At 41.1% G+C, this 16,692-nt stretch overlaps 1 protein-coding gene across 4 annotated transcripts in view; it reads right to left on the reverse strand.

Annotated features, from left to right (window-relative positions):
* Nucleotides 1-5,971: 5,971 nt before the first annotated feature.
* The window catches only part of rrp1 (ribosomal RNA processing 1), an 80,907-nt gene continuing 70,186 nt past the window's right edge, over nt 5,972-16,692 (reverse strand). The window contains exons 15-17 of one of the 4 annotated variants that reach the window (XR_004501209.2): nt 13,988-14,054; nt 6,490-6,581; nt 5,972-6,364 (exon numbers count right to left, since the gene is read on the reverse strand). Coding sequence is in view for 1 of the 4 variants with exons in the window: in XM_033617324.2 (XP_033473215.1) it covers nt 6,153-6,364; nt 13,988-14,054 (279 nt within the window). In the remaining 3 variants the exon portion in view is untranslated. Of the gene's footprint in view, nt 6,365-6,489; nt 6,582-12,218; nt 12,345-13,987; nt 14,055-16,692 lie in introns of those variants that run through there. The other 3 variants (XR_004501207.2, XR_004501208.2, XM_033617324.2) reach the window with 3 other exon arrangements.

Raw genomic sequence — 16,692 nt, forward strand, 5'->3', positions numbered from 1 at the left:
TCTACACTTTCCCAATTCATCCACTGTCCCTGTTTAGCCTGGGCCACTACCTTTGCACCCCTTACTATCTCCTCCTGTCTACGTATCTGTTCCACAACCAGCTTTCTTTTATCTTTGAGACCTGCTGTATTCCATATCAGTTTGCCTGAGCCAAGCCCCAGGCCTCCCCGGCCAAGCTGAACATTACCTACAATTTCTGCATGCTTAAGAGCTGCCTCTGCCTCCTGAACTGCCGATCTTGGGTTCCGCTTCCTCCCCTTGGTTGGATTTGGAACCACACTCCTAACTACCACGTCCTTACTCCCAGATAAGAAGAGCTCTGTCCTGACCTTGGTACATTTAAATTCCTCTGTTAAACTAGATACTGGCGGCTGAAGTATCACTTTTCCATACAATGCAACACTACTTAGGCACCTAGGAGCGCCCAACCACTTCCTAATATAGGAGCTAACCGACCTTTCAATTCTCTCCACAACGGATATTGGAATTTCATAAACTGACAATGGCCACATTAATCTAGGATGTAGCCCAAATTGCAAACACCACAACTTCAACTTTCCTGGAAGTTCTGATTTATCTATTCTATCCAATCCTTCTGCCACATGTTTTCTAAATTTCACCACCTGTTCCTCATCATTCAACTCCACATTGTATCACCTACCTAAGCTCTTTACTGACTTTTCCCTAATTGTTGGGATTTCCTCATCATCTATGACAAATTTCCTATCACTTAACTTCCCTCTATGTATCGAGATGCTTCTAGATTTACTAGGCTTGATCTTCATGCTGGCCCACTTGAGGTTCTTATTTACCTTCTCCAGTAGCCTCTTTGTACATGGCATTGTTGTGGTCACCAGTGTCATGTCATCCATGTAAGCCCAAACTGGTGGAAGATGCAACCCGTTCTGCCGTCTCTCCCCACCTACCACCCACTTAGAAGCCCTGATGATTACTTCCATCGTCATAGTAAATGCTAATGGAGAAATTGTACACCCTGCCATGATGCCTATTTCTAGCCTCTGCCAACCTGTTGTGAAACCTGCCGTACTTAGACACAACCTAATATCCTGAAAGTATGCTTGCACTAAGTTAACAACTACCTGTGGCACTCTGAAATAGTCAAACCCACTCCAAATGAGGCTATGCGGTACTGAACCATTTACAAGATCTAAAAATATTACATGTAGGTCCCTTTTGTTGATCTTCGCTGCCTGAATCTGGTGCCAGATCATGCTAGTATGCTCTAAACACCCTGAAAAACCTGGTATTCCTGCCTTCTGCACCATGGTATCTATTAAGCTATTCCTTTCTAAGTAGCTAGCTAATCGCTGCGTGACTACATTAAAGAAATCAGTCCGAACGAAGCCATGAAGCTTGTGGCTAGCTATGTGGTAGAAAAAATGTTGCCGTTGTCTACAGTGGAGTCTAAAGCATTCTGCAGGATCGTCAGTAAAATCCCCACAACTCAATAGATGGAGGACGACCCGCTGACAGACAGGTCAGACTCAGGAGGACTTGCATTATGCCTGGTACACACTACACTTTTCTGCCCGTTCTGAAAGTCACTATGTCACATTACACAATTGTGGAGTCATAAAATCGTGCCGTGACTTGGCCGACAGACATGACACACTACACGATGGTACTCACCAATTATCCCTGGTCGTCTTTCATGGCGTGTGTGACGTCATCGGGTTATTCTTGTCCTATTTTTATTACTTTTACTATTATTTCAGTCACTGTGTCTGTTCATGTGCCAGCCGAAATGTGCAGGTGGCAGGAGCTACATTTGAAGTACTGTACGTTAACATTCAAGCTACTGTATCCTCCACAACCAAGTTCCTACAAATATTTCACAATAAAAGCCTATTTAGAAAATGGAGGGATTCTCTCAGCCGAGGTTATAAAGCTGCGTTCACACCAAACGCGAATTCGCAAATTCGCTCGTCAAGATCACATACAAAGTCAATGCAAAGACGCGATTAGACGGCGCGATGGACGCGATAGAGGCGTTCAGCGCGGCGCGATAGACGCAAAATTCGCGTCCAGCGCCTCATCGCTCGAGTTGAAAATATTGAACTTTTGAGGCGAATTCGCGTGACGCTGTGCCGCGAAAGCCAATCAGCGTTGAGATTCTCCCGACATCATTGGCGTGTGTCAACAACAATAAACTGCTACTCACTGGAGACAGATGGACAGGCGCTCCGCAGCTGAAATAGAGCGGCTGTAGTTGGTGTCCTGCCAGGAGATCCTGGCGCCAACCCTCACCAACAGGTCCTCAAACTGGGCCCCAGTCAGCCTGAAGTACTGCTGAAAGCGGCTATCATCCAGACGGAGTTCTTGGAGGAGGTGGTGAAACTCGCTGAGCTGGATGCGCTTCTGCAGGATAGGGTGAACCCAAAAACGACGGCGTTTGGCCCTCCGACGCATCTGGGACTTCCAGAGGAGGTAAACAACAAAGCAGCGATGGTGGTTATCTTGCCATGGTCGTCAGTGACGTCTTGACGCCCCGACGTCCAGTTGTTGATGCCGAGATGAAGGAGAAACTTATCATTGCGGTGTGCGGCTACCCGGAGCTATATGATACTACGTGTCTACTCTGCAGAGACCGCAACAAAAAGGAGCAGGCTTGGAAGAAAGTTGCCGAGGAGACTGTTCTACTTGGTAAGTTCTGTAAATATGTGTGTTTAATTAGTTTGCAGAATGGTTGTACTATGAACGTTAGCACTAGCCTAGCTCCGGTTAGCACAGCCGGCTTCCCCGCTACTCGCGCGAATGACGCGATGACGTGAATGAACAAAATGGTCAGGCGTCCAAACTCGGGCGTTACAGGCGGCGCGTTACTCGCGTCACGCGCGTGCAATTCGCTTCACTCGCGTCCGGTGTAAACGCACAGTAAGGGTATGTTCTTGATGTTGCCTCTCAGTCCCTCTCTCTCTGTTTCCTCTCTGAGGTGTGGCCTGATTGCCTGATCTGGAGCACCTGGGCTAGGTGCTCCTGCAGAGGATAAAAGGCAGAAGCTTCAGTGCTTCTCCCTCTCTCTCCATCCTGGCAGCACCCTTGTTGGTTTTGTTGAGCCTTTTGCACACACAACACCATGCAGCACATCCTCACACACCCACATGCGCACTACTGATCCTACTGACTTAACACATCTTATTCTTTATCTCATTAGTTGATATTTGTTTACTTTAATAAATTACTTAATTTACTCGTATTCTGAGTCCTTTCCCTTCTTTGCCATAACCTCTCGAGCCAGGGTTATGACAATGGCGCGATGCATTAACTTTATAAAAACAACGGGAGCAGATAAAAAGTAAATATATGAAGACACAGAGGGATTAATAAATAACGGCCCTTTTATAATGTAGTGTGTTTCAGATAAAGCTGCTAGCCTCTGCAGTTGTGGTGAGTAAAAGCCCCGCCAATATTTGTTAATGTTATTACTTTATGTCCGACCGTGAGGATGTAACATTGTTTGCTAGTTTGATGCTAATGACAGTACTCAGCGGGTTGACAAAGTGCCTCTGCTGTTTCACACTATCATTTTCCCCTTTTACTCTGTCATGGTAACATCCCTCGAGGAAATATTAAAAAGGCTGGGGTGTTGTTATACAGTTGTCTACAGCAGTAGATCGTTCTGTGTTTCTACTGGTCAAAGTGACAGCTGTGACGGGAGAATTGGATCTCAATGAAGGGCAAGTGGTCCATAACTTTAATTTTGGAGACAAAAAATGTAGGCGAAGCGCCCTGTGGTCCATTGCCCAATAGGAAATGTAGAATACTGAAAAGTACTTTAAAAGTACTTGAGTTACTTTTCTCAGGGAGTAACACAGTAAAGTAACTGGTTACTTTTCAAAAAAGTAATGCAGTAAAGTAATCTGATTACTTTTAAAGTAACCCTTACCCAACTCTGCTAACTGAGGTATGAAGAAAGGAATGCCTTGGAAAAGAAAAAGAAATTGAGGTAACACAATCATTTTTACAGCATTAATCCTACCAACCAGAGATATAGGGAGGGTTTTCCAGAAGTCAACATTCTGTTTAAGTTCATCTATACGTTTTTGCCATTTTGTCTTTAACAGGTCATCAGGATTTCTTGTTACAATTATACCAAGATAAGTAAAGCAGTTGTGTACTTCTTTAAAGGGTATACTCTCAAGGAACTCTTTGCTATTTTCTGTGATGGGCATAACTTCACTTTTATCAAGGTTAACTGTAAACCCAGAGAGAGACCCAAACCACTCAATTAGGGACAAAAGTGGCGGGATTGACTTCTGTGGGTTAGAGATATACAAAAGCATATCATGTGCATACAGGGAAAGTTGGTGTGAGGTCCCTTTTACCACTATAGGGGCTATATTGTCAGACTGCCTTATGCTTACAGCCAGTGGTTCTAGAAGAATGGCAAAGAGAAATGGGGATAAGAGACAGCCCTGGTGGGTTCCTCTATGGATCTTAAAGGGTGGAGACACATTTTGATTGGTGATAACTGAGGCTGTGGGTTTGATGAGGTGAAGAGGTGAATGCCTGGTCCTGCCGTTAGTGAGAGCTGATTTAACCCTTTTTCATGACTGTCAAGGTAAAACTCATGAGACTCCTTTAATACTTCAGACACCCTCTTTTAATTTACATCAAGGGGTTTTTGGTTAATTGTCTTTTAGTCTTGTTTTTCTTGCAGTGCTGACTGCTGTTTTGTCTAGGGGTTATATTTCTATTAATATACTTAACTTATGTTATAGGGTGTAAAAGGTTAAACAGTTTTTAACGGTGCTATCGCCCACCTGCTTTTTTTTTCTTCTTTGTCTTTACTTTGATGGAAGAAGGGAGGGCTGAGGCTTGTCCAAGCCGGCTGAGCTCCCCAAGCATCCACTCCTTTTGCACATTTGAGTGTTTGCTGTGTTTTCACCATACACTGTATCTATAGTTTGGCGTGTCTGTAACCACACTCCCTTTTTTTGATTGGCTTGACTGAGTGGGTCTTCCCCTAAAATTCCCCCCGACTTGGTACACGGCAACCCTCCCCCCAGTTAATAGTTCTTAACTTATACAATTTATTTTTGTATGTTTGGGTTTTAGCTTAGCTTAGGACTATCACTTTTTTTTGTTGTTGTTGCTCACAAATATTATTTCTTACATCTTGTTTTTAGTTCATATATTTAATAAACCTAATTGTTACTTTTAAACCTTGTCTCTGCTGTCCCCTTTGTGTCAGATTGGTAAAGAGGACCATCTGAAATGGTCCCAGTCCTCACCCTCTGGTCACAAACATATATTTTCATCATATCCTATCAGACATTTGAAAACTTGTCATAATTGTGTATCAATTCCTGAGTCATGGCCAAACATGTATTTTGTGAAGCCATAGTGACCTTGACCTTTGACCACCAGATTCTAACGTGTTGATTCATGAGTCCAAGTGGACGTTGTGCCAAATTTGAGGAAATTCCCCCAAGACCATCTCAAGATATCTCATTTATGAAATGCGACGGACACAAGGTCACAGTGGCCTTGACCTTTGACCACCAAATTCTAATCAATTCATCCATGACTCAAAGCGGATGTTTGTACAAAAGTTGAAGAAATTCCCTCGAGTTGTTCTTGAGGTATTGTGTTCACATGTTTTGCTGGAGCCCTCTGTACTGAAACCCCACTGCTTGGACAGACTAACCTCGTCTGTCAGTTTTATTCATGCAGGGCTAAAGTTTGTCTGAACCACACTTCTAATGAGAAAAGGACTCAAGTTATACAGAGGTACACTTGAACAGTTTTTATTCTGCTCAGCCATCAGCATTACCTTCACATTAAAATGTCTTCAATTTGACTCAAGTTATGGAATTATTTAATAAACTTGTTCAAGGTTTATTCTTATGTTCGTTTCATCCTTCCCAAAAAAGTCCCTATAATTTCTAAACATTCAACAGACTCTTAAGTACACTGTATCAAACAAACACACATACTGAAAAGCTGATCAAATTGTAGTGAGTAACTTTATTAAAATGCAGAGTCACTCAAACAGGCAAAAAGCAACACTGATATCAGAAACATAAAAATACTACTCTAACTTTCCAGAACAGGATGTTTTAGAAACCAGGCCATTTAACAGTTGACAGAGCACAACATCTGTAGCTACAACCTGTCGGTGAGTGATGTTAGGAGAAGTCTGTCTCTGAGAGTCGTTGTTGCAGCTTGCGTTTTGGAATATTGGAGCTGGACTTCTTGTTGACCTTGGGGGTCTTTCTAATGGACAACTGTGTGGGCGGGGACTTTAAGACCCCAAACTTGGGTTTCTGCTCTGGGTCAAAGGGCACTCTTGATGACCCGTCTGGACTCACCAGCAGGCTGCGATCCGTCTTCCTAAACTCTGCACCATGGCATAAATAAAAAGAAACAAGCAGCAGTTACAAAGGTTGTTACTACAGCTGTTAAGACATTTAATTAATGTATAACATTATTATTTATCTTATAGAATCACAACAAACAGCTTACGCATTTATGAGCTGGGGTTCAAAGTTCATCATGGACCTCGGAAACAGCAATTGAGAATACCATCTAACTGCAAGGTCCATATAGTAGCTGTTCTGGAGGTTTGGAAAGCAAAGAAAAAAAATGGAACTGCTACAATAGTATAAGTGTACTATAAAGGACTCTAGGTCCATTATGGTTTAAAGGCTGAGGTTCAGAGTTCATTATGTGACAGATGTGTTCCCAGTACAGAGAATAGGGACATTTCAAAATACAATTCCAACTGTGCAAACTGTCTGACTGAAAACTCCAAAACCGCTACTAAACAGACCTTGTGGTGGGATTTTATTCTCAACCACTATTAAGATTAATCAGATCCTGCATCTGTACTAGGTTGGCCTAAAAAAAGACAGCAGACAGCTGCAGCTTTTTCAGAACAATTCCTCACACCACAAATAAACAAAACACAACCAAAGAACATGCCTTCATTTCTACTTCAGTACATATTCATAATACTTTGTAACAAACGAACAGTAAACATGACATCATACAAACTGGCAGGTGAGAGACACAAAAAGTTTATTTTGGTGACTGATACTAAGTCATGTTGCACTTTACTAAGTGGTATGCATTTATCTTCTCTGGTGTCACAAAGAGCAAAAAAAAAAAAGACATGGTTATGAGCATTATCAACTGGAGACTGTGACGAGGTGCAGTCTCGGGCTGCTCGTACTCATGTTGTGTCGTAATTGTCTTTCGTAGCACTGTGTGGGACACATTTCACCTACCTGTGCTTACATGCTGACATACTTGTTCCTATGGTTACTAATTGAGCAGCATAATCACTTCTTCCTCTTCTCCGGAGCCTTTGTGCTCCACTGTCTGACAGGTTAACTCGTATCGCAGCTATGCCTGGATTGTGTGACGTGGTTGTGCTGCTGCTGTGGTCCTGCCTGATGCTGCCTACTGCTGCTGTTATTATACACATATGATCATTATTGTCATGTACATATACTGTCCTATATTAATATATATTTACAACATATTGTACCGCAATTTACTTAAATTAATGTTATTGTGGCTATTATCATTACTGTCTGTTGTAGTGTAATGTACTGATTTACTGAAGACATATACTGTACCTTTTAGTTGACCTTTAAAAGATATGTGTTGAAGCAATATAATCTGTGCAACTGACAAATTACACACTGGTTTAATATTTCATGTATTCTTATGACACACACACACTTATTGAGCACTTAAGCATTGTGGTGGAGAAGTACCTAGGACTCACTGTGAATCATTTCTAAAAATAGCATGAGGATGGGTTCAGAAAACACTAGTGGAAAATTAGGGGAATTACAGCTTGTCCTGAGAATGACCCTAGAGGGGGAAGGACTAAGAAGTGCTGAGTCAGCAGAAATATGACACCATTATGGTGGAGAAAAAGTGACTCAGCAGAGGTGGGATATCGTTAAGATCAGAGCCAAGTGGGAAGGATTAAGGGAAAGAAATGACTCAGCAGAAATGCTACGATAAAAGAGCGAGCGCAAACAAAGAAATTCCAGCCTTGCTCCGGAGCTTGGCTCATTTGGGTTGTGATGTGTTTGTTGCCTGCGAGCACATTAAAACTCAGTTGCATCTGATTCTACGTGTCTCCAGTGATTTTTTTGACCTCTGAGTATTTGAGTTTTTGATATCTAATGGAAGACAAAGAAAGTCCGTTTGAGAGGGGAAGAGCGAGGTCGCGAGCTAACTGGCCCGGCTCGGGATCTTGACTTTTTTGCTTCTACACTGTCCTGCATCTCTCTCTGGCTCTGGCTCAATTTCTCTCTCCATCTCTGTTTCTCTTCATGTATCATTTTGTCAGATGGAATACTGCAAATTTATTATGTTGTTCTGTATGACATCTATTGCACGTCTGTTTACATGTTTTTTTTTGTCACTGTGTTTTTATTCAAATTTTAACATTTACAGAGTGAAAAATGTAACATCCATGATACATACATATAAATGAATAGAAATTTCACCAATTACAAGACAGTAAGTAGAGAAAGGAAAGAGAAAAAAGAAAAAGAGAACTAAAAATAGAAAAAAAGAATTCATAAATAAATTAATAAAATAAATAAATAAAGCAAACAAAACAAAAACAGTTTCCAGAGTAGTACACCCATGTAGCTCTATACTCTATTCATAGGTTGAGTGGTACAGTCAGATGTTCCACATAAAAAATAAAGGGCTGCCACATTGCATCAAATTTCCAAATGGACCCCTGCAGTGTGTATCTTATCTTTTCTATTTTAAGACAATACATGACTTCACAGATCCACCTGCTAAAAGAAGGAGGACAATCACCAACTCAAAAGAATAAGACGCCTTGCTAGAAGGGCTGAGTAAGCTACGCGACGTATTTTAGTCAGATTGAGTTTTCCTGACAGCACACCGAAAAGACCAAGGAAGGGACAAGGTTAAATTTTCTGGCCCTTCTCCGAATATACAATAAATATCGAAGACCAGAATTTTGTTAGGCTTGGGCATGACCAGAATGTGTGATAAAGACTGACAGGGAATTGTTTGCTTTTGTCACAAACAGGACTGACATTGGGAAAAATCTTGGAAAGTTTCACTTTTGACATGTGAAGTCGATGAACAATCTTAAACTGAATGAGGTTATGCCTTGTACAAATTGAAGATGAATGAATATTTTTAAGTATTTTAGACCACTGATCATCAGATATGCAAGTTCCCAGATCCCCCTCCCACTTTGCTCTAACAGTTGAAAGAAATGAACCTTTAATGTTAAATATGGCTGTGTAAAGCTTAGATATTATTCCTTTGACCTCTGATTTGATTTCAAGGATTGTATCGAGTGCTGTCCTTGGTGTCAGAGAGGGATTAAAGATTAAAATTCCACTGATTGTCACACACCTGAGTGTGTGAAATTTGTTCTCCACATTTGACCCATCCCCTGAGGGAGTGGTGAGCAGCAGCAGTGCCGCGCTCAGGAATCATGTGGTGATCTAGCCCCCCAATTCCAACCCCTGATGCTGAGTGCCAAGCATGGAGGCAATGGGTCCCATTTTTAAAGTCTTTGGTATGACCCGGCCGGGGATTGAACCCACTCTACCACTAGGCCACTGAGCCTAGTGCACTTTTGGAAGTGTAAGTGCAAGAAAGCCCTGAGTCAGGAGGGCAGACCTTTCTTTTTTTCATTCAAGGTTACAAATAATGCTGTTATGTTCCTTAAATGGCTTGATTTAGTTATCAAAGTTTCATTTTCTTAACAATAAAGATGCCGTGTTCATCCATTCTAATTCTCTTATAACTGCATGTTATTATAAAATAACTTCAAATCAAATCCTTAATCACTGATAAGTGTGCGTGCTCCCCCCCCCCCTCCAGAAAATAGTTCCGACGTCCATGATGATACAGCCACAAAGTGCTGATATGCTGCTAAATAGCAGCAGTATTTTGTTTAGGTCCATCCTCAAATCGTCTCTCGCACACACTGGATCGGGTAGAGACAAAATAACTCCGGTTATCCTGTCCACACATGACTGCTGACACCGGACTTTTCCAAAAAGTTCACCCTGGACTCCGGTTACAAATAACTCCGGTTACAGAAGCCCAAAACTGCGGTTATGTGTGGATGAAAGGCCAAACCGTGAGCAAAGAGTCACGGTTTTATAAATACCCGGGTTGGTGTGGACAGCCCCTGAGAGTGTGAATAAAATACCTGTTCAATCCAGCCCCGCTTCAGTCTAACATAGTCTGAACTACACATGTGAGTCTCTGTAAGAAAAGCTATATCTGTTTTAAGATTCTCTAGATGAGTAAGGAATCTAGAACATTTTATAGGATCATTTAATCCCTTCACATTCCAGTCAGTAAAGTTAATTGACAGGCAGCTTCTATTTAGTGGTATTCTTACATCAACCATGGTCATAAATTCACATAACATAAGTAAACAAAATCAAAGAAAAAACAAGAAGCAAAAAGATCAAAAGCAACAACATTCAGCAAGGAACAGAAACTAGGAATACTGTAACAAAGTCATTTAAGTAGCATCAGAGTATTACCTTGATGAGGATGGCATTACCAGATAGTCCTTCGTTCCCGTTTGACAAGATGTTTTCCTTTACAAAAGACATGGCCAGCTCAGGATCCAAAAAGGAATGTTCCTCACCCTTAAACGTAATCCAGAGTTTGGCTGGAAAGCGGAGCCAAAATTTTAGACCAGGAGCATCTTTTAACAGTCGTTTAACGGCAGTGAAAGCGGCTTGCCTGCTGGCCACTTCTGGAGCGTGGTCGGGGAAGATGTACACACTTTCCCTTGGTAGATGAGCGGTTTCTTCTGGCTGGAAATGCAGAGGATGCAGTCCTTGATGTCCCTGTGATGCACTCTAATTATGAACGGTCTGGGTGGTTCTCCTTCCTGGGGTTTTGGCGCCAGTGACCGATGTCCGCAATCCAGATGGGGGGTGTCCTCCAGATCCAAAATCTCCTTCAACAAATCAGCACAAAACTGCTGCGGGTTGCCCCCCTCTCTGCTTTCTTCAATCCCAACAAGTCACACATTTTGACGGCGGCTCTGTCCTTCCAAGTCCAAGCACTTTTCTTTCAAATTGCACAAAACTGACTTCAGACGTTCAACTGTAATCTCCAAAGCCATAACCAATGAGCTCCATTCATTAGCTGAGTGCTCTAGATCATCGACACGCTTGGCGTTTTGCACGATGGCAGTGGTGTGTAACTCCTGTCGAATGGAGGTTATGTCCTGGTGAAGAGCTGCCCTTTGAGTATCCACCTTCTGTCCAAGCGTTTCAATCCCTGTCATAATCTTCTCCACCGCATCCGGGGAGAACATGGTAGCATCGTTCGGCTCAGCTTTGCTAGCGGTGCTGTTAGCTGTCGTGCTAGAGTGGCCTGCCCTCAGGCTTTTGGACTTACCACGATTAGCCATTAGTAAGAGCTGAAACGACTTGTATTAATGGTCTAATGTCACTTAAATTATTGCACCGACTTGGGGCGTTGGTGGCTTAGTGGTAGAGCAGGCACCCCATGTACAAGGCTGTTGCCGCAGCAGCCCGGGTTCAACTCCAGCCTGTGGCCCTTTGCTGCATGTCTCTCCCTCTCTCTCTCCCCCTTCACACTTCACTATCCTATCAATTAAAAGGCAAAAAATGCCCTAAAAAATATCTTTAAAAAAAATAAAAAAAATTATTGCAACTTTAGAAAATATTTTTTGTCAAATATGTAAATTCCTTTGGTATATCACAAGCTTAAATTACTGTAAGTAAGAATGTTGTCTGTGGAGCCACGGACCTCACAGCCTCACATGTCGAACGCCAGACCGGAAGTCCCATTAAAGGGTTTTTTTGTGTGGAGTTTTTCCTTATCCGCTGTGAGGGTCCAAAAGACAGAGGGATGTCGTATGCTGTAAAGCCCTCTGAGGGTAATTGTGATTTGTGATATTGGGCTTCATAAATAAAATTGAATTGAACTGAATTGAATTCACAGATAGTGATTTCCGAGTGTGTGCATATTTTATAGTGGTTTAGGTTTTGAATTTGCTCTAAGGCTGCAACTGAAGATTCCATTCCAATCAGTTAATCTGATTGATCTCTTGGTTACAAGATTACATCTTTAATAATCTTCAATGGCCATTAGTCTAAAACCAAAAGATGTAGAAATGCATCGATATATCTGTTGCAAATCTTATCTGTTGTAAATCAGCATCTGTCGATATTCACCTTGTTGACTGTCATCGGTCTATCTGCCAATAAGAGGACATTAACCAATGGCAGTGGCCGATGTCTTTCTGTTGCTTCACATCAACTTTGCGCAGGCTTGAAGTAGGGTTCCAGACTTAGGATGTCCTGTTGTTTGGGACAAACAAAGATCTTGCCTGAGACACTGTCAGGACGAAAGGATGCGGTAAACTCACTATCGACACATCCAGGGACGCAACCTGTTGTTTCCCTGATTATGCTGCATTGTGAACAAATCTATGTTGAAATCGTCAGGAGGAGAGCAAGTTAGCTGTTAGAGGAGAGCAGGCAATGATCGGAACTAACTGCTGACAGAGGTTGCTTTGAGTTACATTACGATGCGTTCAAACTCTTTTTTTGCAGAATTTTGCAATAAGGGTATCCCTAAAAGATAGAAAAAGTCTAGAAAAAACAGGTTAAAGTCTCACTGAGATTTCAAATCTGTTTTTCAAGAGCAACCCTGCACAGTAGAGAAACTGGAACCAGTGAATTTTTAGATATTTTTAAAATATCTGTTTTTTCTAGTCATCTAAATTGCTGACAATTTTTTTTTCCAATATACTAATCAAGTTATTGATCAATTCTTGTTCATATTAATGGCACATAATAAGTATATGGTCCTATGTTTGATCCACTATGCATTAACACCACAAATAAAGCTTTAGCGGAGTTTGTATGGAAGGGCACCAAGAAGCTCCAGATTTAGTAGATTAAACTATTTTAAGCCATTTTAAGACCTGCAATTCTAATTCATTCTGTCACTTTTTATGCAATGTTATTTTCTACTTATTTCTTTTTTTTCTTAAAAGTTTTCTTTTGGTCTGTTGTCTATGTGTCTGTTGTCAATCACTCTTCAACAAACAGTGGGTGGGCAGGTCATAGATATATGGAGAGTATCAAACTGGATTACTAGTACGTGCAAGCAACCACATCAGTGGCTGTATTCACAGGCACAATGACAATACTCTCAGAGAGCTCCTAACTTATCCTAAACATTTCTAGCAAGGAGTCCTCGCTTGAAATAATATAGGAATTCTCAGAGTGACTGTGAGCAAGGAAGAGACAAAGTTTTATGTGAGCGCATCTCTAATTAGATCAACCACAAACGGTATCCCTGCTCAATATAATCTGTAACATTTCATTTACACACTGTCTTCCAGTGTTCGGAGAATATTTCTGCTACCTCTTTGCCTTTCCATCATTTTTTCCTCTGCTCAAGAAAATCTAATGCCTCCTAAAAATCTTCCTCACTGCTCCTAACAGTTCTTCACCTTAGGAGGAGGACCTAATCTGAACTTTAAGGGGATATTATTAGAAAATATAATTTTAAGACTTAACTAAGAATTTTGTCACTTTGTACGAGGAAGCTTTGTGAATACAGCCCGATTCATACAGAGTAAGATTAAATAAGTCATAAGGGGCTGCAGTGAGTTTGTACACTGTAAATTTGTATTCTGCTTATTGTTTATCTGTGTCTACTTTATTTTGACTTTGTCATGCTGGAGTGTTAACTGAGAATCAAGTGAATTACTCAAGACAACTAGATTAAATTTCTGCATCATGTAGCAAGAACTGGAAACAGACTTTTTCATCCTGTCAGAGTGGACAGTCTGATTGCAGCACTTCTGTAATGGTCTGACTAAATGAACACATGATACTGTTTTATTATTAAGATTTTTCTTAAATTTAATTTCCAATTGGATGCAGCTTTAGTATTTATAATAAATATCAAAGTGTATCCAATTTCTTACCAGCAGTCTTATTATTCTTGAGACCGAAGGTCACCTTCTTGGATTCTGCTGTAGGAGTTCGACTCTTCTGTAAAATAACAACAAAGGAGAAGTCGCACATGGTTACATACAGAACAACGATGTTAACATCAGAGAACGGCAGAGCTGCACACTAAAGAAACATGACATGAGGTCAATAGGGATCAAACAGCTGGGGGACTTGATGTTGTTACCCATTGCTTAGCTCCATCTGTGCATTCAGCCAGTGACGGACTCAGGATGTTTGAAGGGCAGGGATGAAAAGGAAAAAAGGGCACCTACTGCATGACATGGGGACAAGAGGGCAGCCAAAAGGGCACAACCGCTCGTTTTCATCCAATAGGGCACATCGTCTTGTTTTGATCACTCAAGAGGGCAGCCAAAAGGGGCCATCCTCTCGTTTTCACCACTCAAGAGGGCAGCCAAAAGGGCACATCCTCTCGTTTTTGTTAATCAAGAGGGCCACCAAAAGGGCACATCCGCTCGTTTTCATCATTCAAGAGGGCAGCTGATAGGGCACATCCTCTCATTTTTGCCACTCAAGAGGGCACTTCAGCGCGGCGTTTTCAACCGAGGCGGCACCAGGGGGGCAGTCGCTCCCCCTGAGTCCATCAGTGCATTCAGCACTGTGTATGTTTCTCTTTGATTTTGAGTTCTGAGATTACAGGGCAACCTCTTAGTATGGGTTTTGACAGTGTGTTAATTTGCCACCACTACAACTGGAGCCATGAATTAAAGACAGCTGCTATCCCCCTCCTGGCTACGATGCAAGATCAAAACAGCACGAGTGGACAAGCCTACAGAAGTTGCCAACTTTTCAGCAGGGGTTCAAATGGCACAAGTGAAAAGTAAAATCTCATGCAGGGTATTCAGTTAATATGACAAGAGGTCCAGTTTATAAAATTTCCTCTAAGCAAAGGTCTGAACTTCAAAATGTCTATATTATGTCCTATAGCCTACCCCAAAGTTTATCAAATAAACAATGGACATTTCCAGATCACTACAACATATACTGTCATTTTTCAGAGTAGGAGACTTTTAACCATTTTTGGACAAATTACGTTTTTCTTCTTCAAGCATTGCTGGAAAGTACAAAGGTCAGTGGTAAATACGTGGTCTGTGCATAGGTAGGCTTTATGTAGGAACAGGTTATCACAGGGGTTTGGGGTAATCTACATCTGGCCAACAGGTAAGTGCAAGAGTAAATTATAGCTGCTGCGCAGCGATGGGTCGGGTCCGGGCATTTTTAGGCAATTCTGAGCAACAAGCAGAAGAATTGGAAGACATTTAGGAATTTAGCAACACAATCTGTCTTTTGCATCAGCTGAGGCTTGAACTCACAACCTCTGAGACTAAGAATCAATTTCTATCTCACTGAGCTAATTAGTCAGTGACAATTGATGTGTAGCTTCACAAACTGACTAAGCCAGACGTGCAGGTTTAGCAGCCGCCCATACATGGAAAAGCAGATTTCAAACCACTGTAAAAAATTCAGTTATCGAAACAAAAATCTGAAAATACACATATTGCATCTAGACAGCATGGAGTTGTTGGTAATTTGTTTGTAACAATGATTGATTTGCTCCATAAGTGAAAAACTGATGTTTAAAATTGCCATTTTTACATTGACTCCAATTGTTCACATTAGAGCAAAATTCAAAATGCTGTCAAAAATTCAGTTTTTGAGATAACATTCTGAAATTTGCTACACATCATCTACCATGACTCTAGAATTTTGTCATTTTTTCATGAACATTGAAGATTTATTTAGCAAGAATTTGCATGTATATGTTTACAGTACTGTTTACAGTCAAACATTTTGATGCACTGTAGGCTCAATTTTTGATAAATCACAAATCTGAGAAATGTAGTTTTTGTAGGACAGTCTGAAGATGCTCTGTAGCAAGTTTGGTGTCAATTGAGCAAAAATTGTGGGAGGAGATAGGTTTAAGAAGTTTTACAGTTTTTGAAAAAAAAAAACAGTGATTAACTTCATAATTTTTAATAGTTTTAAATGTACAAAAGTTTCTTCAGTATTGGGGCTACAGTTTGATGAAAGTTGTTAAGTTGTAGCACGTATGGTTGATTTGTTATGAATTTTCAAAGTTTTGAACTTTAGACGCTTGCTGTAGCACCACCATCAGGACTATTGGCTTGAGTTTACAGCTGAGGATATCTGGCAAGAGACTGGACCTTTGTGCAAAGTTTGGTGAGTTTTCACCCATGGGAAGTATGATTTCCTCGAAAGAATAAAGAAGAAGAATACCTAGGTATCATCAGAAATGTAGATTTTCACACAGAAGAGCTCAACTCATTTTGACAAACAGAAATTTAAAGATGAATAAATGATATCAAATCAAATGTTTGTGGCATTCATTGATTTTCCATAATCGCTTATCCTGTTGGGGGTTGGAGGGGGGCAGGGCTAACACACAGAGACAGGCAACCATTCATGCTCACATTCACACCTACTGGCAATTTAGAGTCACCAGTTAACCTAACCTGCATGTCTTTGGATTGTTGGAGGAAGCCAGAATACCCAGAGAAAACCCATGCTGACAGGGGGGAAAAAGCTATCTTTACAATAAATGCAATGAATCCTAGCAGAATGAACCTAAGGCCTGTATATCAATTAAAATGAATCAAGAAAAAATCTTCTGAATAAAAAAAATAAATGCCTTTTAGAA

Source organism: Epinephelus lanceolatus, chromosome 14 (genome assembly GCF_041903045.1).
Source record: "Epinephelus lanceolatus isolate andai-2023 chromosome 14, ASM4190304v1, whole genome shotgun sequence".
Classification (NCBI taxonomy): Eukaryota; Metazoa; Chordata; class Actinopteri; order Perciformes; family Serranidae; genus Epinephelus; species Epinephelus lanceolatus.